Source organism: Coregonus clupeaformis, chromosome 29 (assembly GCF_020615455.1).
Source record: "Coregonus clupeaformis isolate EN_2021a chromosome 29, ASM2061545v1, whole genome shotgun sequence".
NCBI lineage: Eukaryota > Metazoa > Chordata > Actinopteri > Salmoniformes > Salmonidae > Coregonus > Coregonus clupeaformis.
In genome coordinates this window covers 58,787,693-58,812,721 of record NC_059220.1, presented here as the reverse complement: position 1 = coordinate 58,812,721, position 25,029 = coordinate 58,787,693, and the positions used below count along the sequence as shown (strand labels likewise).

Genomic DNA, 25,029 nt, shown 5'->3' with positions numbered 1-25,029 from the left:
TCTGGTCAGGTCGTCCATTCTTTTATAAGTTGACTCCACCAGTATTTTGACACAACACTTGGAAGCAATTTTCTTGTTGTTGTAACAACTGCTTGTAGAACTATTGTGGTTCGTTTAAAAGATCCTTCACCTATGATAAGAGAGACACCACTGTCCTCAATGGTACTCCCACTGGCTTTGGTTTTTGTCATGGTAGCAATGTAGGCTACGCTGTCACTCCTCACAGTTCCAGAAAGGGCAGGTCGCAGTGAAGATGGAAATAGCAACAAACAGCAGGGATTCTAGACAGTCTTAAGCCCGGGACAATCCGCGGTCCCAGCCACAAGGGCTAACTGCGTCACAGGCTGCATTCAAGCCCTCAAGGAAACCCTGCTAGCTTGATAGGCAGCTAATAGTGGCTGCCAGGCTAGCTGCTACGCCAAGCAGCTCATCAGACCTTTGGTCGGCAGGATCCCTGGACAGATCACAGCGGTCCCATTAACGGATGCCAACTGCGTCACGGGATCCAAACTCAAAAGGTAGCTAGCTAGTAACAAAACTATTTCAATAGAACACTTTTTCAGAGACTTTCAAAACTTTCCAATACAACTAAACAAGTTTTCTGTCGTTCCACGTTCAACAGGATGTACACTACTTTGATATGCATCGTGGGGATTAAGAACTGAGTACACAATGTACACTGAAAAATATACTGAACAAAATATAAATGCAACATGAAACAATTTCAATGATTTTACTTAGTTACAGTACATATAAGGAAATCAGTCAATTGAAATAAATTAATTAGGCCCTAATCTATGGATTTCACATGACTGGGAAGGGGCGCAGCCATGGGTGGGCCTGGGAGGGCATAGGCCCACCCACTTGAGAGCCAGGCCCAGCCAATCAGAATTAGTTTTTCCCCACAAAAGGGCTTTATTACAGACAGAAATACTCCTCAGTTTCATCAGCTGTCCGGTTGGCTGGTCTCAGACGATCCCGCAGGTGAAGAAGCTGGGAGTGAAGGTCCTGGGATAATAATAAATAATAATAATCTGCCATTTAGCAGACGCTTTTATCCAAAGCGACTTACAGTCGTGCGTGCATAAATTTTTTTTGTGTATGGGTGGTCCCGGGGATCGAACCCACTACCTTGGCGTTACAAGCGCCGTGCTCTACCAGCTGAGCTACAGAGGACCACATGGTGTGGTTACACGTGGTCTGCAGTTGCGAGGCCGGTTGGACGTACTGCCAAATTCTCTAAAACGACGCTGGAGCCGGCTTATGGTAGAGAAATTAACATTACATTATCTGGCAACAGCTCTGATGGACATTCCTGCAGTCTGCATTCCAATTGCACAATCCCTCAAAACTTGAGACAACTGCACATTTTAGAGTGGCCTTTAATTGTCCCCAGCACAAGGTGCACCTGTGTAATGATCATGCTGTTTAATCAGCTTCTTGATATGCCACACCTGGCAGGTGGATGGATTGTCTTGGCAAAGGAGAAATGCTCACTAACAGGGATGTAAACAAATTTGTGCACAACATTTTAGAGAAATAGCTTTTTGTGTGTATGGAAAATATCTGGGATATTTTATTTCATCTCATGAAACATGGGACCAAAACATTACATGTTGCGTTTATATTTGTTCAGTATAAATGGGTATAGGGGCCGTATACCTGCACATACCCTCCACTACACCACTGCAATTCAAGAATGACTTGAATTGCCAGGCCCAAACTCACTCAACTTCGTTGGCTCGCATACACCATTTACTCTAGCTCAAACAATATGGCCGCTATCTGCCAATTTGCTTGCATGAATGTTTTTCCTGTCCAACAGTGTGACCATGCGGCCAAACTGAAGCATACTTTAAAGCTTTGCTAAACTCATATCCCTGAGCATGTGTGACAAATTCCATCATTCTGAGTCAAACCGATCAAGAGATATAAATATGTGCCAGTTATAGCGCCACCGTGTGGTCGATCTGAATGTGCTTGCATTTGTTGTCTGATTTACATGCATTTATGTGCCAGACCTCGCCCACGTGAATTTTTATTAGTCAGTAGCGGCCATGTTGTTTGAGGTACTAGTCTGGAAAATATTGCGTTGAGAGAGCTTGGTCCATAGATGCCACATATCAAGTTTCTTGCAGATCGGTCATTCGGTGCTAGAGGAGTAGCGGTTTATGTGGTTTCCACAAAATTCCAAATCGTAGAAAATCCATATGGGTCCTTGAGGCAAATGTTTTCCTTGTGGAGGAGAGTGGCGAATTTCTGGACTATATGTCACATCGGGTGAGGGGCGTGACCTTTCAAAGTTTGCATTTTCAATTGCTTGTTATAGCACCACCAATGGCCAATGGCTCTTTACCATCATGCGATTTTGCATCCTCATAAAACGTATTATCTTACCGGAATGTTCATGTCAATTTTCCTTGGCAGAAGATGTATAATAATAATAATAATAATAATAATAATAATAATAATAATAATAATGAACGCCAACAAATACAATAGGGTTGCACCAGGTTTTCTGCTTGAACCCCTAATAATGAACGCCAACAAATACAATAGCGTTTCACCCAGCTTCGCCGGCTTGAACCCCTAATTAACATTGGAATAATGATACTATAGCTGTAACATTGGAGGTAAAAAGTTAAAGAGCTGTGATGTTGCAGGGCGAGCAACAGGTAGATGAAATACTGAACATTGAGCAGTCTTGAACAATGAATAATTCATCATGATATGTAAATTAGTTGGTCGGGTAAACTCAGTCAGGGCTGAGAGATGAGCTAGAAGTCAGTACGCGGTCAGTCGGCATGCCAAGGGGGCCTGTACCCACTCTTTTAGTAATTTTTTTGTGGATACTTCAAAATCGCAATGTCTCCATCGGTATCCCCTCGGTTTTTCTCTGAGAAGGAGGTAGCCAATCATTGCACTAAAAACTCATGTTGGGTATTAACGGGGACGAGGATTTATGATGTGACGGGATTCCTTCGAATGCACCCGGGTGGAGAGGCTCTGATATTAAGCCGGTCAGGGAATGATATCAGTCCGGAGATGGAGGGACCCCCACACCGGCACTCCGAGAATGCAAGGCGATGGATGGAACAATACTACATCGGAGAGCTGGACACAGACGGTAGTGCCGATGAAACACAGGTACAGCCTATATGCCAATAAAGAGCCTTCAAAGAGAATAACAAGTCTATCTCAGATACTCTGTAACTTTTAACTCAAGCATAGTTTCTTGTCTGTTACTGAAAATAGACTACAGTAAAGTAAGACATGCTTCCTTTTCTCACGGTAAAACGCAGTGGTGTAAAGTACTTAAGTAGTACTTTAAAGTATTTTTACTTAAGTAGTTTTTTGGGGTATCGGTACTTAACTATTTATATTTTTGCTTACTTTTACTTCACTACATTCCTAAAGAAAATAATGTACTTTTTACTCCATACATTTTCCCTGACACCCAAAAGTGCAATTGACATACTTATCAAGAGAACATCCCTGGTCATCCCTACTGCCTCTGATCTGGCGGACTCACTAAACACAAATGCTTCATTTGTAAATTATGTCTGGGTGTTGGAGTGTGCCCCTGGCTATCCGTCAATAAAAAAACACAACAAAAAATTGTGCCATCTAGTTTGCTTAATATAAGGAATTTGAAATGGTTTATACTTTCACTTTTACTTTTGATACAATTCCATTTACTTTTGATAAAGAAGTATATTTAAAACCAAATACTTTTAGACTTTTACTCAAGTAGTATTTTACTGGGTGACTTTCACTTTTACTTGAGTCATTTTCTATTAAGGTATCTTTTACTCAAGTATGACAATTGAGTACTTTTTCCACCACTGGTAAAATGGAACTTGCTGCACATGCAGGTGTGATTTTCACATCTGCTTTGAGACGCAATGCCTATTTGCACCTAACAATCTCACATTTCCCCTATTTGTAAACCACATACATGTGTTTTTTGTAAACATTAATGTTGATCAAACATACAGTACAGTACATTAATGATGAGTAAAGACAGTATTTTATAGGAGTGGATTTTCCCCAAAATAAGTGAATCATTTCCAGAGTTACACATTTATGCTTTTTTTGTATTATCTTGAAGGTTGGCCTATTGCATTTCTTTAATTATTCTTCTGAGTTTTCTACTGTAAGGAATATGATAGCTCTGTGTGGCTCCACTTGTCTCACTCTTGGCAGGTGCAACTTTGGATACTTGGGCGTTTCTTGGAGGATAAAATTGCCAGGCTTGCTCTGCCAGCCGCAATTGCTTTCTATTGGCTGCCCATTGAACCTGAAATAAATAGAGGAGAGGCTAAGTCTGTCATTCATCATACTTTCTAATGTGGAGGCATTAGGACATGATGGCACAACAATATTTTGGGGTGAAGGAATGTCCCGTGGGTGTGTGTGTATACATACAGTGGGGGAAAAAAGTATTTAGTCAGCCACCAATTGTGCAAGTTCTCCCACTTAAAAAGATGAGAGGCCTGTAATTTTCATCATAGGTACACGTCAACTATGACAGACAAATTGAGGGAAAAAAATCCAGAAAATCACATTGTAGGATTTTTAATGAATTTATTTGCAAATTATGGTGGAAAATACGTATTTGGTCACCTACAAACAAGCAAGATTTCTGGCTCTCACAGACCTGTAACTTCTTCTTTAAGAGGCTCCTCTGTCCTCCACTCGTTACCTGTATTAATGGCACCTGTTTGAACTTGTTATCAGTATAAAAGACACCTGTCCACAACCTCAAACAGTCACACTCCAAACTCCACTATGGCCAAGACCAAAGAGCTGTCAAAGGACACCAGAAACACAATTGTAGACCTGAACCAGGCTGGGAAGACTGAATCTGCAATAGGTAAGCAGCTTGGTTTGAAGAAATCAACTGTGGGAGCAATTATTAGGAAATGGAAGACATACAAGACCACTGATAATCTCCCTCGATCTGGGGCTCCACGCAAGATCTCACCCCGTGGGGTCAAAATGATCACAAGAACGGTGAGCAAAAATCCCAGAACCACACGGAACCTAGTGAATGACCTGCAGAGAGCTGGGACCAAAGTAACAAAGCCTACCATCAGTAACACACTACGCCGCCAGGGACTCAAATCCTGCAGTGCCAGACGTGTCCCCCTGCTTAAGCCAGTACATGTCCAGGCCCGTCTGAAGTTTGCTAGAGTGCATTTGGATGATCCAGAAGAGGATTGGGAGAATGTCATATGGTCAGATGAAACCAAAATAGAACTTTTTGGTAAAAACTCAACTCGTCGTGTTTGGAGGACAAAGAATGCTGAGTTGCATCCAAAGAACACCATACCTACTGTGAAGCATGGGGGTGGAAACATCATGCTTTGGGAAAGAATGAATGGGGCCATGTATCGTGAGATTTTGAGTGAAAACCTCCTTCCATCAGCAAGGGCATTGAAGATGAAACGTGGCTGGGTCTTTCAGCATGACAATGATCCCAACCACACCGCCCGGGCAACGAAGGAGTGGCTTCGTAAGAAGCATTTCAAGGTCCTGGAGTGGCCTAGCCAGTCTCCAGATCTCAACCCCATAGAAAATCTTTGGAGGGAGTTGAAAGTCTGTGTTGCCCAGCGACAGGCCCAAAACATCCCTGCTCTAGAGGAGATCTGCATGGAGGAATGGGCCAAAATACCAGCAACAGTGTGTGAAAACCTTGTGAAGACTTACAGAAAACGTTTGACCTGTGTCATTGCCAACAAAGGGTATATAACAAAGTATTGAGAAACTTTTGTTATTGACCAAATACTTATTTTCCACCATAATTTGCAAATAAATTCATTAAAAATCCTACAATGTGATTTTCTAGATTTTTTTTTCTAATTTTGTCTGTCATAGTTGACGTGTACCTATGATGAAAATTACAGGCCTCTCTCATCTTTTTTTCCCCACTGTATATAACAGATATTTGTTATCATAACAGACAGTCTATTAAAACATCAATTTGGAACGATCAATGCTTTCATGTCATAGGTCTGATCTGATGGAGGAGGAGCCAAATGGCACCCTATTCCTTATATAATGTAATACTTTTGACCAGGGCCCATAGGATTGAGATTGTATCTTCTGTATGGTGTTTCCGTTGTATCACGTATCTTTTATAGTGTTTACGTTGTGTTTCTTATGAGTGTGGTGGAGGCTGGTGGGTGGAGCTATAGGAGGACGGGCTCATTGTAATGGTTGGAATGGAATTAATGGAACGGTATCAAACACATCAAACATATGGAAACCTCATGTTTGAGTCCTTTCCTTTTATTCCATTCCAGCCGTTACAATGTGTCCGTCTTCCTATAGCTCCACCCACCAGCCTCCACTGGTGTACAACACACTGAACTATTTAAGCCAGGGGTGTCAAACTCATTTTAGCTCAGGGGCCACATGGAGGAAAATCTATTCCCAAGTGGGCCGGACCGGAAAAATCATGGTATATATAACTTAAAAACAACAACTTCAGATTGTTTTCTTTGTTTTAATACGATCAACATACAACATACAACATAAAGCTGGAGCCTGAGGAGTGTGTCCAAAATAGTACAAGCACAACATCACTATTAATCATAAAACACGTCAAGTTTATTTGAAAATTCTAAAGAAAAAGAACACACAAACACACAATGCCTCAGTGATTAACAGAACTGTTTCACAGATCACAGAACTATATCAGGGTGTCATTTCTCAGGCAGAAATGTAGATAAAAATAATGAAATCCTGTTCCCCAAACAAGTGCAAGAACCACAGAGTCAAGAATAGGTTAAATATACAAATAAAATAAAAACAATTAAAAACAATAGCACATCAACATAAAAACATATAAACATAAAGCTGGAGCCTGAGGACAGTGTCCAAAAGCACAACATCACTATTAATCATAAAACACCAAGTTATTTGAAAGTTCTGAGGACAAAGAACACACAAACACACAATGCCTCAGTGATTAACAGAACTGTTTCACAGATCACAGAACTATATCAGGGTGTCATTTCTCAGGCAGAAATGTAGATAAAAATAATGAAATCCTGTTCCCCAAACAAGTGCAAGAACCACAGAGTCAAGAATAGGTTAAATATACAAATAAAATAAAATCAATTAAAAACAATAGCACATCAACATAAAAACATATAAACATAAATCTGAAAGCGTTGCTCAAACTCCCGTAACAGTCCCGTTATTTTATCTCCGAACCGCTTCATGTCTGCCACATGTTGGGTCGCGCACACATTTTTCAGACAGGGGAAGTGAGCTGCATCACCACCGGCAAGTTGCGTCTCCCACAATGACAGCTTCAACTTGAAAGAACGTATGCTGTCATAATACTGCGTGACAACTTTGTTGCGCCCTTGCAGCTGTTTGTTCAAGTTATTCAGGTGCTCTGTAACATCCACCATAAATGCAAGGTCCTGCATCCATTCTGCGGAATGAAATTCTAACACTGGTTTGCCCTTTTCTTCCATGAACTGTTCAATTTCTTCTCGTAAATCAAAGAAACGCCTCAGCACAGCACCTCGGCTTAACCATCTTACCTCAGTGTGGTATGGCAGGCCATAGATGTGGTCTTTCTCTCTGAGAAGGCTGTCAAACTGGCGGTGATTCAGGCTTCTGGATCGGATGAAATTAACAGTTTGGATGACCACCTTCATGACATTATCCATCTTTAATGACTTGCAACACAAAGCCTCCTGGTGCAAAATACAGTAAAAAGTCAAAAAATCACATCCTCCATTTGCAGATTGCACTTTCTCTCTGAACTTTGTCACAACGCCTGCTTTTTTCCCGATCATTGAGGGCGCACCATTTGTAGCCAGGCTGACAGCGCGGGACCAGTCCACTCCGACCCTGTCCAGCGCGCCGACGAGTGCGGTAAAAATATCAGCTGCTGTCGTTGTATCTGTCATCGGCACCAACTCCACGAACTCCTCGGTGACGGTCAATGTGTCATCAACTCCGCGGATGAAAATGGCCAGTTGTGCAACATCTGTAATGTCCGTGCTTTCATCAATTGCAACCGAAAACGCAATAAATGACTTTACTTTTTGCTTCAACTGGCTGTCCAAATCCACTGAAAGATCGGAAATCCTGTCTGCAACTGTGTTTCTTGTCAGGCTGATATTTGCAAAAGCCTGCCGCTTTTCAGGGCACACAATCTCCGCTGCCTTCATCATGCATGTTTTTACAAATTCACCCTCACTAAATGGTTTTGAAGCCACTGCGATGTCATTAGCAATGAGGTAGCTAGCTTTCACTGCAGCGTCACTGATGTCTCGGCTGTGAGTAAACACAGACTGCTGTTTCTTCAGACCCGCCAACAGTTCATTCACCTTCTCTCATCTCTGCTGTCCTTGAAAGTTGTCATATTTGTCGGCATGAAGACTCACATAGTGGCGACGAAGGTTATATTCTTTCAGCACTGCAACATGCTCTGAACACACCAAACATACAGCTTTCCCATTCAATTCCGTGAATAAATAGGATGACCATTTTTCTTGGAACACTCTGCACTCTGCGTCCACTTTTCTCTTTTTTGACAGAGACATATTGGGGCAATGAGGGTGCCAAAGCACATAATGTTAAAAGTAGAATAAATATCGCGGGCAAAACAAAGTAGCTCATTGGCTGCACGTGCTTGACCTACTTGCTCTGCCCCGGTATAAACAGTTTGCTTGCTTAACACAATTGCTATTGCGCCATCCAGTGGATGCAATTGGAACAGCAGTTTATTTTATTGAAAAATTGCAGCGCATTTTTATACTTTACAATTTTTTAATTTTTTTTTAAACCATCTCGCGGGCCGGATTAAACCCGTTTGCGGGCCTGATCCGGCCCGCGGGCCGGACATTTGACACCCCTGATTTAAGCCAAAGTAATCAGTGCAGAGGTGATGACATTTTAAAGATCGTTGTCAGTTAGAAGTAAAAAAAGACTCCCAGCCAAGGAGTGGAACTTAAATTCAGACATGTTACCATGACAACATAATTAAAAGAGCGAGAGAGAGAGTGTGTATTACCTGCAACAAAGCTTTTGTCAGAAAGGCAATTCCCCTCAGAATCTCACTGTGTGTTTGTATTTTAAAACCGGTCAATCCTGTCTGTCTGAGTCAGTCTGACCCACTACGCAAGCAGAGTACTGTATGACCCATAACACAGTCAGTGGATTTGGGAGAAACTTTCCATCACTCTAATGGTTGTAGGCGACATGCAGGTTTAGTTGGAGAGGGAGTTGAAATCGGTGTCTTCCAGAATGCTCTGGCAAAGTTGTCATATAAATGTAAAAAATATTAGAACAATGTGGACTGCAAACATAGTCAAAATATTTAGCAAATATGGGGCAGGGTATTTAACGAACTAGGCTATAACGGACTAACAGTCGAGTTGATGAGAACGCGATAGGATAAAAAACCATAAATACACAACTTGAAGCAACCACATATATTTAGCCATGGAGCACGTTCTGATTGGCCAGTGAATGGCCAAGCCTCGACACACCCACAACTTGTTTATTCATCAAAACCCAGCCCTTTCGCGCAACCGCCAGCTACTGCGTCCATAATTCAGTTTGTGAAAATAGCAAAAATATTGCTGAATCACCCCCGAACCTATAACGCTACTGCCAGTGTTTAGATATAGCATTGCGTTTGGTTTGTTAAAATAGAGCCCACTGTGTCACTGTCTTGATCCTGTTAACCACAGTTTAACACTGTGTCACTCTCTTGATCCTGTTAAAGGGGCAGTGCAGTTAAACACAAATATCTCCAAACTATGATGTCGAAATAACACTCTGAAATTGTGGAAATTATGATAATGCCCTTTTTATGTAAGAGCTGTTTGAAAAGAATGCCTGGAAATTCAGCCTGTTCAGGTGGGATGGAACTTTTAGCCCACATCATGATGTCACAATGTGATCTGATTATAATAGACCAATGACTGTTCATCTGGGTAAGGGGGTGGGCTCTAAACTATCCGTTCAGTCAATCAGGGCTGTGTATGTAAATATCTTCAAATTTGTTTCCTAATGCCCACATGATCAGATTGAGAATTTCAAGGGCCAAAGGACGCTCAGGGAAAAATATGATAAAACAATTATTTTGGAGTTCTTTTAATTAAATAAACACACTGATTTATGAGACATAAAGTGATGATAAAAAAATTAAAAAACTGCATGGGGGCTTTAACCACAGTTAAACACTTTGAACTGCTCCCTCATGCTAGTCATTAGTTATGCCTTAGTTTGGCATTTCAACCACGTTCCTCTCACTGTGAAAGTCTTATTTTCTCACTTATCAATTTAAACCATCGGGTTCAGTTTCAATTGACATGCTTGTGTTTCACATGTTAAAAACTTTCACATGTGAAAATCTGATATGCTGTTTCAAATGTGAAAAACATTCACATGTGATAATCTCTTTCACATGTGGAATTGCAAGTTCACGTTAAAATCAATCACATGTGAAAATCTAATTTGCATGTTCACATGTAAGAACTCCAACTGTGAAAATCTCACTTTCACATGTGTATAAATAGTCCGGGTGGCCATTTGATTAATTGTTCAGCAGTCTAATGGCTTGGGGGTAGAAGCTGTTAAGGGGGCTTTTGGTCCTGGAATTGGCGCTTGCCGTGTGGTAGAAGAGAGAACAGGCTATGACTTGGGTGACTGGAGTCTTTGACCATTTTATGGGCCTTCCTCTGACACCGCCAAGGATATAGGTCCTGGATGTCAGGAAGCTTGTCCCAGTGATGTACTGGGCCGTACGCACTACCCTCTGTAGTGCCTTACGGTCAGATGCTGAGCAGTTGCCATGCCAGGCGGGGATGCAACCGGTCAGGATGCTCTCGATGGTGCAGCTGTAGAACCTTTTGAGGATCTTGGGACCCATGCCAAATCTTTTCAGTCTGCTGAGGGGGAAAAGGTGTTGTCGTGCCCTCTTCACAACGGTCTTGATGTGTTTGGACCATGATAGTTCGTTGGGGATGTGGACACCTAGGAACTTGAAACTTCGGCCCTCCTTTTCCTATAGTCCACGATTAGCTCCTTTGTCTTGCTGACATTGAGGGAGAGGTTGTTGTCCTGGCACCACACTGCCAGGTCTCTGACCTCCTCTCTATAGGCTGTCTCATCGTTATCTGTGATCAGGCCTACCACTGTTGTGTCGTCAGCAAACTTAATGATGGTGTTGGAGTCGCGCTTGACTACGCAGTCGTAGGTGAACAGGGAGTACAGGAGGGGACTAAGCATGCACCCATGAGGGTCCCCAGTGTTGAGGATCAGCATGGCAAATACCCTTACCACCTGGTGGCGGCCCGTCAAGAAGTCCATGATCCAGTTGCAGAGGGAGGTGTTTAGTCCCAGGGTCCTTAGCTTAGTGATGAGCTTTGTGGGCACTATAGTGTTGAACGCTGAGCTGTAGTCAATGAACAGCATTCTCACATAGGTGTTCCTTTTGTCCAGGTGGGAAAGGCAGTGTGGAGTGAGATTGAGATTGCGTCATCTGTGGATCTGTTGGGGCGGTATGCGAATTGGAGTGGGTCTAGGGTTTCCGGCATGATGGTGTTTGATGTGAGCCATGACCAGCCTTTCAAAGCACTTCATGGCTACCGACGTGAGGGCTACGGGGCGGTAATCATTGAGGCAGGTTACCTTCGCTTTCTTGGGCACAGGGACTATGTAGGTATGACAGACTCGGTCAGGGAGAGGTTGAAAATGTCAGTGAAGACACTTGCCAGTTGGTCCGCTCATGCTTTGAGTACACGTCCTGGTAATCCGTCTGTCCCCACAGCTTTGTGAATGTTGACCTCTTTAAAGGTCTTGCTCACATCGGCTACGGAGAGCGTGATCACACAGTCGTCCGGAACAGTTGGTGCACTCATGCATCCTTCAGTGTTGCTTGACTCGAAGCGAGCATAAAAGGCATTTAGCTCGTCTTGTAGGCTTACGTCACTGGGCAGCTCGCGGCTGGGTTTCCCTTTGTAGTCCGTAATATTTTTCAAGCCGTGCCACATCCGACGAGCATCAGAGCCGGTGTAGTAGGATTCAATCTTAGTCCTGTATTGATGCTTTGCCTGTTTGATGGTTCGTCTGAGGGCATAGCGGGATTTCTTATAAGCATCCGGATTAGTGTCCCGCTCCTAGAAAGTGGCAGTTCTAGCCTTTAGCTCGGTGCGGATGTTGCCTGTAATCCATGGTCCTAGTCATTTATGATGTTCATGTGTGCTAACCTGTGTATGCAGACTGGTCACATAGACTAGACGTAATATAGTAAACTAAAACCCGGGACACTGAAATTAGTATGCTATATTACATTTGGTATGGTTACATAAGATAGAAGGTGAGTTAAGGCAAAAATGAAAGAAGGTTGGTTGGTTGGTGTGGATGGGTAGACGTATAACGTGAAGGTCTAGCAACCGAAAGGTTTTGTTTGAATCTCATCACGGAAAACTTTAGCATTTTTGCTAATTAGCAACTTGGCAACAACTTGCTACTTTGCAATTACTTAGCATGTTAGCTAACCCTTCCCCTAACCCTTTAACCTAACTCCTAACCCTAACCTTAACCCCAAGCCTAGCTAACGTTAGCCAGCTAGCTAACGTTAGCAACCTAGCCAGAATAATACAAATGCTGAGACCACATTGGTACCGTATATGTGGAGAGACCCTTACACCTGTCTTTCACCTGAGCTTTGAATTTCTACCTGCCACTAAATATGAATTTGCATACTGAAGAGTCTGCCCAGTTTCCACCGCAAGAGATATTCAGTGGTTGCCTGCTGCTCAGACTGAATCTAGCTCAAAATTCACTGGTCACTATGTCCATATCGTGTTTGAAATCTATCAGGGTTCTTCTGGTTTATTGTTGGAAAATAATGGCAGTGTCTTGTCTAACTGTAAGTGTGTATGTAGTAACATGACACCAAGTCCCAAACGTCTCCAGCTACAGTTTGTCTCTGATTGTAGTACCATCCCTATCCACCCAACTGAAAGAAAGAGATAATTTGTGTGTATGTTTGTGTGTGCGTTTGTGAATGAGAGTAATCTTGATTTCTTGCCAGTCAGAGTGACTGAGTTATCCTGCTATCCTAATTAAACCTCTGTGTGTTTGAAGAGAGGGAGAGGACTCACACACCACCACACCCTGTCACTGTTTCTCTTCCAGAAGGAAAAGTCACACTTTTTATAAAGACATCTTACTCCCCTAAATGGAATCGTTCATGCAGGTCTGTTATATGGCAGACACATTCCTACAATAAGTCAACCTTAATTACTTCATTACCCACTTGCAGCAATTAGCAACTTGCAGCCAAGACGTGACAAGGTGGTAGTTTCATACCCAATAGGCCCAGGGTTGAGAGAGAAAGAAAGAGAGAGAGAGAGGCTCTTACACATTTCAACAGAGCCATTTCAACTGATGTCAACTGATGTGTGAATGATAATGAGACTTATCTGACAATGAGATCAGTGGCGGTTGGTGACATTTTACAACTTAGCCTAGAAATTCCACAAATTAACTTTTAACAAGGCACACCTGTTAATTGAAATGCATTCCAGGTGACTACCTCATGAAGCTGGTTGAGAGAATGCCAAGAGTGTGCAAAGCTGTCATCAAAGCAAATGGTGGCTATTTGAAGAATCACATTTTGATTTGTTAAACTATTTTTTTGGTTACTACATGATTCCATGTGTTATTTCATAGTTTTGATGTCTTCACTATTATTCTACAATGTAGAAAATAGTAAAAATAAAGAAAAACCCTTGAATGAGTAGGTGTTGTAAAACTTTTGACCGGTAGTGTAGGTGCACAGGTTGAGAGACAAATTGGAGTAATCAAGGTGACAAACAGTGACACATTCAATACCGCCTTGCAAACTTTTGCCTGCATCTAGCTGATCTGTGTGTAATCATTAGTCCAAACAGTTGCAAAATGTTCTGTTTTGCAACTAAAACTAGAGTTTCTATTGGACAAATTCAGGTTGGTCCATCCCGTTTTGTTACGATTCTCATTTTGCAACAGAATTGGCTGAATGATTACACCCATGATCACCCGCACATAGTTCACTTTCATAGCAGGCACATACAGCATCGTCACTTCGCTCATTGTATAATTCCTTCTCACATCAACACGCTCTCCTCCTCTCACCTTTTCCCTTCACTTGTGTACTTCAGTGCACCACACAACATCTGTTTGTGTCCAGGCGAAAAAAAAAACTCTCCAAGCCAAACCTTCATACCATAACCGCTAACTGCTACACAGCCTACATAATTGTCACCATATTAGCTAACGTTATAGTCAACATAGCTACTAGAACTAACGCTTTAGTAAACCCACAAACCAATCCATGTGTACAATCATGCAGTATAGTATATAGCAAGCAGTTTAGCAGTTACACCGGCGGGCCCCGGTGGCAATAAATTAATAAAACCGAAAGCTTACCTTGAGTTGGAAGAGTTGCAGTGTTGGATAGCCTTAGCCAGCTAGCTAACATAAATAGCATCCTCTCTGTTTGAGTCAGGTTGTTGATTTGGCTAAATTAGCTAGCTAAGTAAGTGAAAGGTAAACTAAGAAGAATAAAAAAATTTAACAAAAAATTAAATCTCTGCTGCTTCTCCTTAATTTTTAAGAAATTAATTTGGTTAAAACTGTTCAACTATTGTCTTTCTCTCTCATTGAGTCAACTACTAACCACACTTTAAGCACTGCAGTGCTAGTTAGCTGTATCTTATGCTTTCAGTACTAGACTCATTCTCTGATCCTTTGATTGGATGGACAACATGTCAATTCATGCTGCAAGAGCTCTGATAGGTTGGACGACATCCTCTGGAAGTTGTCATAATTACTGTGTAAGTCTATGGAAGGGGGTGAGAACCATGAGCCTGCTAGGTTTTGTATTGAAGTCAATGTACCTAGAGGAGGTCGGAAAATAGCTTTCCTCCGGCTACACCATGGTGCTACCCTAGAGAGTGCTGTAGACCTTCATTGCAAAACAGTATGTTTTAATCAGTTATTTGGTGACGTGAATATATTTAGTAAAGTTGTATCTAAAAATTATAACTTTTTTAAATGTTTCATTATTAAAACAATTCTGAAATTCACTGAGTAGGATGGTCCGGAAAAGTGGTGCGTGCATATGTATTCACCCCCTTTGCTATGAAGCCCCTAAATATGATCTGGGGCAACCAATTACCTTCAGAAGTCACATAATTAGTTAGATTGCACACAAGTGGACTTTATTTAAGTGTCACATGATCTGTCACATGATTTCAGTATATATACACCTGTTCTGAAAGGCCCCAGAGTCTGCAACACCACTAAGCAAGGGGCACCACCAAGCAAGCGGCATCATGAAGACCAAGGAGCTCTCCAAACAGGTCAGGGACAAAGTTGTGGAGAAGTACAGATCAGGGTTGGGTTATAGAAAAATATCAGAAACTTTGAACATCCCACGGAGCACCATTTAAATCCATTATTAAAAAAATTGAAAGAATATGGCACCACAACAAACCTGCCAAGAGAGGGCCGCCCACCAAAACTCACGGACCAGGCAAGGAGGGCATTAATCAGAGGGGCAACAAAGAGACAAAAGATAACCCTGAAGGAGCTGCAAAGCTCCACAGCGGAGATTGGAGTATCTGTCCATAGGACCACTTTAAGCCGTACACTCCACAGAGCTGGGCTTTACGGAAGAGTGGCCAGAAAAAAGCCATTGCTTAAAGAAAAAAATAAGCAAACATATTTGGTGTTCGCCAAAAGCCATGTGTGAGACTCCCCAAACATATGGAAGAAGGTATTCCGGTCAGATGAGATTAAATTGAGCTTTTTGGCCATCAAGGAAAACGCTATGTCTGCAAACCCAACACCTCTCATCACCCCGAGAACACCATCAGAATTGAAGGAATGATGGATGGCGCTAAATACAGGGAAATTCTTGAGGGAAACCTGTTTCAGTCTTCCAGAGATTTGAGACTGGGACGGAGGTTCACCTTCCAGCAGGACAATGACCCTAAGCAGACCTCAATCCAATTGAGAATCTGTGGTATGACTTAAAGATTGCTGTACACCAGCGGAACCCATCCAACTTGAAGGAGCTGGAGCAGTTTTGCCTTGAAGAATGGGCAAAAATCCAAGTGGCTAGATGTACCAAGCTTATAGAAACATACCCCAAGAGACTTGCAGCTGTAATTGCTGCAAAAGGTGGCTCTACAAAGTATTGACTTTGGGGGGGGGGTGAATAGTTATGCACGCTCAAGTTTTGTTTCACAAGAAAAAATATTTAGCACCTTCAAAGTGGTAGGCATGTTGTGTACTCCTGAGTGGCGCAGTGGTCTAAGGCACTGCATCGCAGTGCTAACTGTGCCACTAGAGATCCTGGTTCGAATCCAGGCTCTGTCGCAGCCGGCCGCGACCGGGAGACTCATGGGCGGCGCACAATTGGCCCAGCGTCGTCCAGGGTAGGGGAGGGAATGGCCGGCAGGGATGTAGCTCAGTTGATAGAGCATGGCGTTTGCAAAGCCAGGGTTGTGGGTTCGATTCCCACGGGGGGCCAGTATAAAACAAAAAAAAGATATGTATTCACTAACTGTAAGTCGCTCTGGATAAGAGCGTCTGCTAAATCACTAAAATGTAAATGTAAAAAAATTTGTAAATCAAATGATACAACCCCCCCCAAATCCCTTTTAATTCCAGGTTGTAAGGCAACAAAATAGGAAAAATGCCAAGGGGTGTGAATACTTTCGCAAGCCACTGTACGTGTGTTTGGCTTATCTCTCTCAACTACAGTGGGGAAAAAAAGTATTTAGTCAGCCACAAATTGTGCAAGTTCTCCCACTTAAAAAGATGAGAGAGGCCTGTAATTTTCATCATAGGTACACGTCAACTATGACAGACAAAATGAGGGAAAAAAATCCAGAAAATCACATTGTAGGATTTTTTATGAATTTATTTGCAAATTATGGTGGAAAATAAGTATTTGGTCAATAACAAAAGTTTCTCAATACTTTGTTATATACCCTTTGTTGGCAATGACACAGGTCAAACGTTTTCTGTAAGTCTTCACAAGGTTTTCACACACTGTTGCTTGTATTTTGGCCCATTCCTCCATGCAGATCTACTCTAGAGCAGTGATGTTTTGGGGCTGTCGCTGGGCAACACGGACTTTCAACTCCCTCCAAAGATTTTCTATGGGGTTGAGATCTGGAGACTGGCTAGGCCACTCCAGGACCTTGAAATGCTTCTTACGAAGCCACCCTTCGTTGCCCGGCGGTGTGTTTGGGATCATTTTCATGCTGAAAGACCCAGCCACGTTTCATCTTCAATGCCCTTGCTGATGGAAGGAGGTTTTCACTCAAAATCTCACGATACATGGCCCCATTCATTCTTTCCTTTACACGGATCAGTCGTCCCTGGTCCCTTTGCAGAAAAACAGCCCCAAAGCATGATGTTTCCACCCCCATGCTTCACAGTAGGTATGGTGTTCTTTGGATGCAACTCAGCATTCTTTGTCCTCCAAACACGACGTAGTTGAGTTTTTACCAAAAAGTTCTATTTTGGTTTCATCTGACCATATGACATTCTCCCAATCCTCTTCTGGATCATCCAAATGCACTCTAGCAAACTTCAGACGGGCCTGGACATGTACTGGCTTAAGCAGGGGGACACGTCTGGCACTGCAGGATTTGAGTCCCTGGCGGCGTAGTGTGTTACTGATGGTAGGCTTTGTTACTTTGGTCCCAGCTCTCTGCAAGTCATTCACTAGGTCCCCCGGTGGTTCTGGGATTTTTGCTCACCGTTCTTGTGATCATTTTGACTCCCACGGGGTGAGATCTTGCGTGGAGCCCCAGATCGAGGGAGATTATCAGTGGTCTTGTATGTCTTCCATTTCCTAATAATTGCTCCTACAGTTGATTTCTTCAAACCAAGCTGCTTACCTATTGCAGATTCAGTCTTCCCAGCCTGGGTGCAGGTCTACAATTTTGTTTCTGGTGTCCTTTGACAGCTCTTTGGTCTTGGCCATAGTGGAGTTTGGAGTGTGACTGTTTGAGGTTGTGGACAGGTGTCTTTTATACTGATAACAAGTTCAAACAGGTGCCATTAATACAGGTAACGAGTGGAGGACAGAGGAGCCTCTTAAAGAAGAAGTTACAGGTCTGTGAGAGCCCCACTGTATGTAGCCGTCCGACTGCTTACCCTGGCACAGATATAATAGTGATGGTTAACCGTTAACCAAGATGAGTCACAAGACCTCGTCACAGTGACCAGGGATGGAGCTATTGATGTAATCCGGGACACACCTTTTTTAATGTGATATAATGACAGGAGATACCATTATATTTGGTATTTATAATAGTATAATGATGATAGATGGGCTTAATAGAGGCTTTGACTGGGCCCTCATTGCTCCTCAGATATGCTTGTTCAAAGCAGTCATTTTTAAGAGTGTTTGGTAGATGTGATTAATATCTTGAGGTAGATGTTTATTATCTTTTTTGAGTATGCGTTTATTTGAGTAATACTGAAGGTTTCTTGTCTCCTCTTGTTAACAAACTGCTCAGCTCAAGGACTCCAATAGTGTGAATGTGAACTTTAAACCTGTTCCACATTGGAAATGACTAAACAGCCCAACCCAGCAACTGTTGGCAAACACTTGAATAATCTGCTCGATACTGTTCAAAAGAAACTCCCTGCTTTTTCTCACTGCTCCTTTATACAACAATCTATCCATCCATAATCTCTCGCAACAGCCTGGACCTAACATGTATTTTCACATAACTGTGTGTCTGTTCGCGGGATAGTTGAGATTGTCCTGTTCCCTCTTTTTTGCCATTTACTCTTCCCACTCATTATCAGAGCTGCTCTCTGGATAGGAGCAACACTAGCCTGTTATGTGGTGGGTTTTCTATGTGTGTAGGCCAATTTATAGTCTAGTACAAAGCCCTTATGTGAGCGCCAGTGGTTCCCTGTTTTGTCTTGGACTTTTTCAGTATGGTTTGTAAGTCAAGTCTTTGACACAGAATAAACTACAAGGCCTCCTTTAGCTGCTGTAAATAATGGAAAATAGATGCTCCACAGGATCTTGCTGTGACTCTGGCCAGCTGGGTGGGCAGCTGTTCATGTTGCCTGTCTGTGACGTCAGTATCCCATGAAGCATTCCCCTCCCAAAACCGTGCCCCCCTTCTTCTCCCACGGCCATCCGCCCAGGGCCCACCAACACACTGTGGCCCCTGTTCGGGTGATACCAGCCTGTGCTAGGGACTCCTCTGTCCATCCCCTTTGTTTTTGGTCACTCATTCTTTCCTTAATTGTCCTCCCCAGCCTATTAGATGGAGGACACACTGAGATCCTTATTAGCGTCCGCTACCCCTCCCCTACTCTCTGTGTAGGGCTAAGGGCTGGATATGAAGAAGCTCTGTTGTCTGGTTAAATTACTAAAATGTAACTGTTCAGTTATCCCAGCCTGCATGCCTCCACACCAGGCAGCCCACTGCAACCAGAGACAATTACCCACATTCCCTTACAACACCCAGACCCCTACTGTAAAAGTAGCAATATGGGTAGAACAGTAGTATAGGTTTGTCACCAGAAAAGGTCACACATCTAATTCTTGGTTTGATGTCTGGCAATGCGAAACTTGGCCTAATTTGTTCATTACTGTCCAATGCCTACACTTTGTTACCTATTATGAATACAGAAAGGTCTGGTTATGTGCTATGTAAGGAATTGACAGCAACTAACAATAATGATATGTGGTACATGCCTTTGAGTACCTATTTCGTTAACCTAAATTGTATGGTGACCAGGGGTTTGAAAAGTGTATAATGCAGTATTTGCAAACCCTAGCGATAATTAAATACACCATGTGATCTTTGTCAATATTCCTTGTATTCCACACATTGTGTCATAGTTCACATTGTAAGAGTATGCACAGGCACACCCCTATTCAGTGTAGTATACTGAGTCAAAGTAGTTTTGCTGGTGTGTCGCCTCAAGCGATGACACACACAGCATGTAGCAAGTGTCAAATCAAATGACATTTTATTTGTCACATGCTTCGTAGACAACATGTATAGACTAACAGTGAAATGCTTACTTATGGGACCTTTTCCAACAATGCAGAGTAAAAGATAAGAAAACATTGAAATATTGGCACAGTGAATAACGAATAAAAATAACGAGTCAAAATAACATGGCTATATATAGGGAGTAGAAAAATAACATGGCTATACTACAGCCCCTTCAATGTGAATAGGGGCGTGCTCGGCCCACCGTTTCCTGTAGTCCACGATCAGCTCCTTTGTCTTACTGGCGTTGAGGTAGAGGTTGTTATCCTGGCACCACACTGCCAGGTCTCTGACCCTATAGGCTGTCTCGACGTCGTCTGGGATCAGGCCTACCACCCTCGTGTCGTCTGCAAACTTAATGGTGGTGTTGGAGTTGTGAGAGGCCACGCAGTCGTGGGTGAACAGGGAGTACAGGAGGGGACTTAACAAGCACCCCTGAGGGGCCCCTGTGTTAAGGATCACCGTGGCGGATGTGTTGTTGCCTACCCTCACCACTAGGGGGAGGCCTGTCAGGAAGTGATGAGCTTCGAGGGCACTATGGTGTTGAACGCTGAGCTGTAGTCAATAAACATCATTCGCACGTAGGTGTTCCTTTTGTCAAAGTGGGAAAGGGCAGTGTGGAGTGTAAGAAAAGTAAGGGGGTATGTTTTTGTGGTGTAAGTTAAATAGTTTGGAGGGTTTTTCTGTACTGATATGGAGACAATTGTGGAAACTTAAAGTTTGTGTGGGATGTACACTACCAGTCAAAGTTTGGACACACCTACTCATTCAAGGGTTTTTCTTTATTTTTACTATTTTTTACATTGTAGAATAATAGTGAAGACATCAAAACTATGAAATAACACATATGGAATCATGTAGTAACCAAAAAAGTGTTAAACAAATCAAAATATATTTTATATTTGAGATTCTTCAAATAGCCACCCTTTGCCTTTATGACAGCTTTGCACACTCTTGGCATTCTCTCAACCAGCTTCACCTGGAATGATTTTCCAACAGTCTTGAAGGAGTTCCCACATATGCTGAGCACTTGTTGGCTGATTTTCCTTCACTCTGCCATCCGATTGTGGGATAGTGGAGGCCAGGTCATCTGATGCACATTTACATTTTAGTCATTTAGCAGACGCTCTTATCCAGAGCGACTTACAGTTAGTGAGGTTTTTTTTGCAACCCTGGCGTTGCAAGCGCCATGCTCTACCAACTGAGCTACAGGAGACAATACGTAGACTATTAGCTAAAGACCTATCCATAAAGTTCCTAGCTGCGCCTGAATCGCCAGCGCCTTACACTAGGGAACTACCGTGTAATCAGGGAAGTTGACGTGGATGGTGAAATGCGCAGCAGATGGCTCTGAACGAGTGTGGGTTTGCCTCCAGACCCAGAAGAACTCTGATGACATCGTGCAGCAGAATGTCCTCTCTTGCCACAAGAGTGACACTGGATCTGTCGTCCTCCGTTCTCCCGGATCGCTGCACCACCCAGCTCCATCGGAAAGTGATCCGGGTTGAAGGGGGGTGAAACGGGCAGGCCCCTCTCCAGGATGTCCTCTCGAAGCCAGCAGGTTGTCCAACCGGATGGCCATGTCCACCAGTTGGTTGAAGGTCAACGTGGTATCCCGGCAGGCTAGCTCCCTTTGGACGTCCTCACTCAGGCTGCATCGGAAGTGGTCGATGAGGCCCGCTCGTTCCACCCGGACCCAGCCGCTAGAGTTCCAAACTCCAAGGCAAAGTCTTGCGTGGTCCTCGTCCCCTGCCTCAGATGGAACAGACACTCGCCCGCCTCTCTTCCTTCGGGGGGATGATCGAAGACTGCCCGGAAGAGGCGCGCGAACTCCCCGTAGTTGTCCAACGCGTCTCCTCCTTCACTCCAGACCGCATTGGCCCACTCCAGGGCTTTCCCCGAGAGGCAGGAGAAGAGAGCGGACACCTTCTCCCGATCCGATGGAGCCGGGCTGATGGTGGTAAAATAGAGGTCCAGCTGCAGGAGGAAACCCTGGCAGCAGGCCGCTGTCCCGTCGTATTCCCTCAGTCGAGACAGGTGAATACCTCTGGGCGCTGGGGTGTGGGTGGCTGGATCCGGTCGCTCAGCTGGTTCCGCAAGGTCGGGTCTTCTCCTCTCCAGGTGCTGGACGACCTGGAGAACCCGATCCATTGCTTCGCCCAAGCTAGCTAACATGTTGGAATGCTCCCGGACCCGCTCAACGACTCCAGGCATATTCCCCGCTCCTGCTGACTCCATGCTGTTGGGTGTGTGATTATGTAGCAGGTGATTTGGACAGAGTAAGGTGCAGGAGGGTAAATCACAGAATAAATGGTTTATTCTGAAAATACAGCGGTACGCAGCAATGCGTAAAACAACTACAGTGCGGTATAACGGCTCACTGGAGAAAAGCAAAACACACGGGTGAATAACCTGGCGATACAGTACATAAAGCTCCACCGAGCTATCGACACCTCCACAATAAACAATCACACACAAAGACATGGAGGGCAGAGGGAATACTTATACAGGGACTGATGAGGGGATATGAACCAGGTGTGTGTAAAAACAAGACAAAACAAATGGAATGATGAGATGAGGAGCGGCAGTGGCTAGAAGGCCGGTGACGACAAACGCCGAAGCCTGCCCGAACAAGGAGAGGAGGCACCTTCGGAGGAAGTCGTGACAAGTGGACTGGATGGCATTTCAAGACGACTGAAGAATGTAAACATTTCTAAATATTTAGGTCATTCTGATGATAATAATAGGCTACATGCACCGAACGCCTCTTTGCATAATCATGTCTACTCAATGCTAAATTATGGAAATGTGGTTAATGCCTCATATACAGTCATTGGTGAATGCAGATACTGAACAGTATTTGCAAAACAATTGTCCAAACCTGACTCAACCCTCACTGCAAGGAGTGGGTATTTAACCTGTGTATCAGGACACGTTTTACATTGTATCTACAGTGCTATGAAAAAGTATTTGCCCCCTTTCTAATTTTCTCTACTTTTGCATATTTGTGATACTGAATGTTATCAGATCTTCAACCAAAACCTAATATTAGATAAAGGGAACATAAGTGAACAAATAACACAACAATTACATATTTATTTCATAAACAAAGTTATGCAACACCCAATTCCCCTGTGTGAAAAAGTAATTGCCCCCTTACACTCAATAACTGGTTGTGCCACCTTTAGCTGCAATGACTCCAACCAAATGATTCCTGTAGTTGTTGATCAGTCTCTCACATCGCTGTGGAGGAATTTTGGCCCACTCTTCCATGCAGAACTGCTTAACGTGTGGGTTTTCAAGCATGAACTGCTCGTTTCAAGTTCAAGTTTGACTAGGCCATTCCAAAACATCCAATCTGTTGCTTTTTAGCAATTTTCATGTAGACTTGATTGTGTGTTTTGGATCATTGTCTTGCTGCATGACCCAGCTGCGCTTCAGCTTCAGCTCACAGACGGATGGTCTGACATTCTCCTGTAGAATTCTCTGATACAGAGCAGAATTCATGGTTCCTTCTATTAAGGCAAGTCGTCCAGGTCCTGAGGCAGCAAAGCATCCCCAAACCATCACACCACCACCACCATGCTTGACCTTTGGTATGATGTTCTTACTGTGGAATGCAGAGTTTGGTTTTCGCCAGGCATTACTGGAACCATGTCGTCCAAAAAGTGATACTTTTGAATCATCTGTCCATAGAACGTTCTTCCAAGAGTCTTGATGATCATCCAGGTGCTTTTTGGCAAACTTGAGTCAACTTTTTGGACGAGATGGGTCCCATTTATGCCTGGCGAAAACCAAACACTGCATTCCACAGTAAGAACATCATACCAAAGGTCAAGCATGGTGGTGGTGGTGTGATGGTTTGTATCATTTGATTTACACAACATGCCTACCACTTTGAAGATGCAAAATATTTTTGGTGTGAAACAAACAAGAAATAAGACAAAAAAACAGAAAACTTGAGCATGCATAACTATTCACCCCCTGCTGGAAGGAAAACCTCCATCCCAATCTCAAATCTCTGGAAGACTGAAACAGGTTTCCCTCAAGAATTTCCCTGTATTTAGCGTCATCCATCATTCCTTCAATTCTGACCAGTTTCCCAGTCCCTGCAGATGAAAAACATCCCCACAGCATGATGCTGCCCCCACAATGCTTGGTGGTGTTCTCGGGGTGATGAGAGATGTTGGGTTTGCGCCAGACATAGCGTTTTCCTTGATGGCCAAAAAGCTCAATTTTAGTCTCATCTGACCAGAGTACCTTCTTCCATATGTTTGGGGAGTCTCCCACATGCCTTTTGGTGAACACCAAACGTGTTTGCTTATTTTTTTCTTTAAGCAATGGCTTTTTTCTGGCCACTCTTCCTTAAAGCCCAGCTCTGTGGAGTGTACGGCTTAAAGTGGTCCTATGGACAGATACTCCAATCTCCACTGTGGAGCTTTGCAGCTCCTTCAGGGTTATCTTTGGTCTCTTTGTTGCCTCTCTGATTAATGCCCTCCTTGCCTGGTCTGTGAGTTTTGGTGGGCGGCCCTCTCTTGGCAGGTTTGTTGTGGTGCCATATTCTTTCAATTTTTTATAATGGGATGTTAAAAGTTTTGGATATTTTTTAAAAACCCAACCCTGATCTGTACTTCTCCACAACTTTGTCCCTGACCTGTTTGGAGAGCTCCTTGGTCTTCATGGTGCCGCTTGCTTGGTGGTGCCCCTTGCTTAGTGGTGTTGCAGACTCTGGGGCCTTTCAGAACAGGTGTATACAGTGAGGGAAAAAAGTATTTGATCCCCTGCTGATATTGTACGTTTGCCCACTGACAAAGACATGATCAGTCTATAATTTTAATGGTAGGTTTATTTGAACAAAAAAATCAAAATGTCAAAAATGTTAGAAATTGATTTGCATTTTAATGAGGGAAATAAGTATTTCACCCCTCTGCAAAACATGACTTAGTACTTG

At 43.3% G+C, this 25,029-nt stretch overlaps 1 protein-coding gene across 1 annotated transcript in view; it reads left to right on the top strand.

Annotated features, from left to right (window-relative positions):
- Positions 1-2,722: 2,722 nt before the first annotated feature.
- The window catches only part of LOC121577290 (fatty acid 2-hydroxylase-like), a 42,816-nt gene continuing 20,509 nt past the window's right edge, over positions 2,723-25,029 (top strand). Inside the window, exon 1 of the mRNA XM_041891056.1 lies at positions 2,723-3,147. Coding sequence (XP_041746990.1) covers positions 2,866-3,147 — 282 coding nt within the window. The 5' untranslated portion in view covers positions 2,723-2,865. The remainder of the gene's footprint in view (positions 3,148-25,029) is intronic.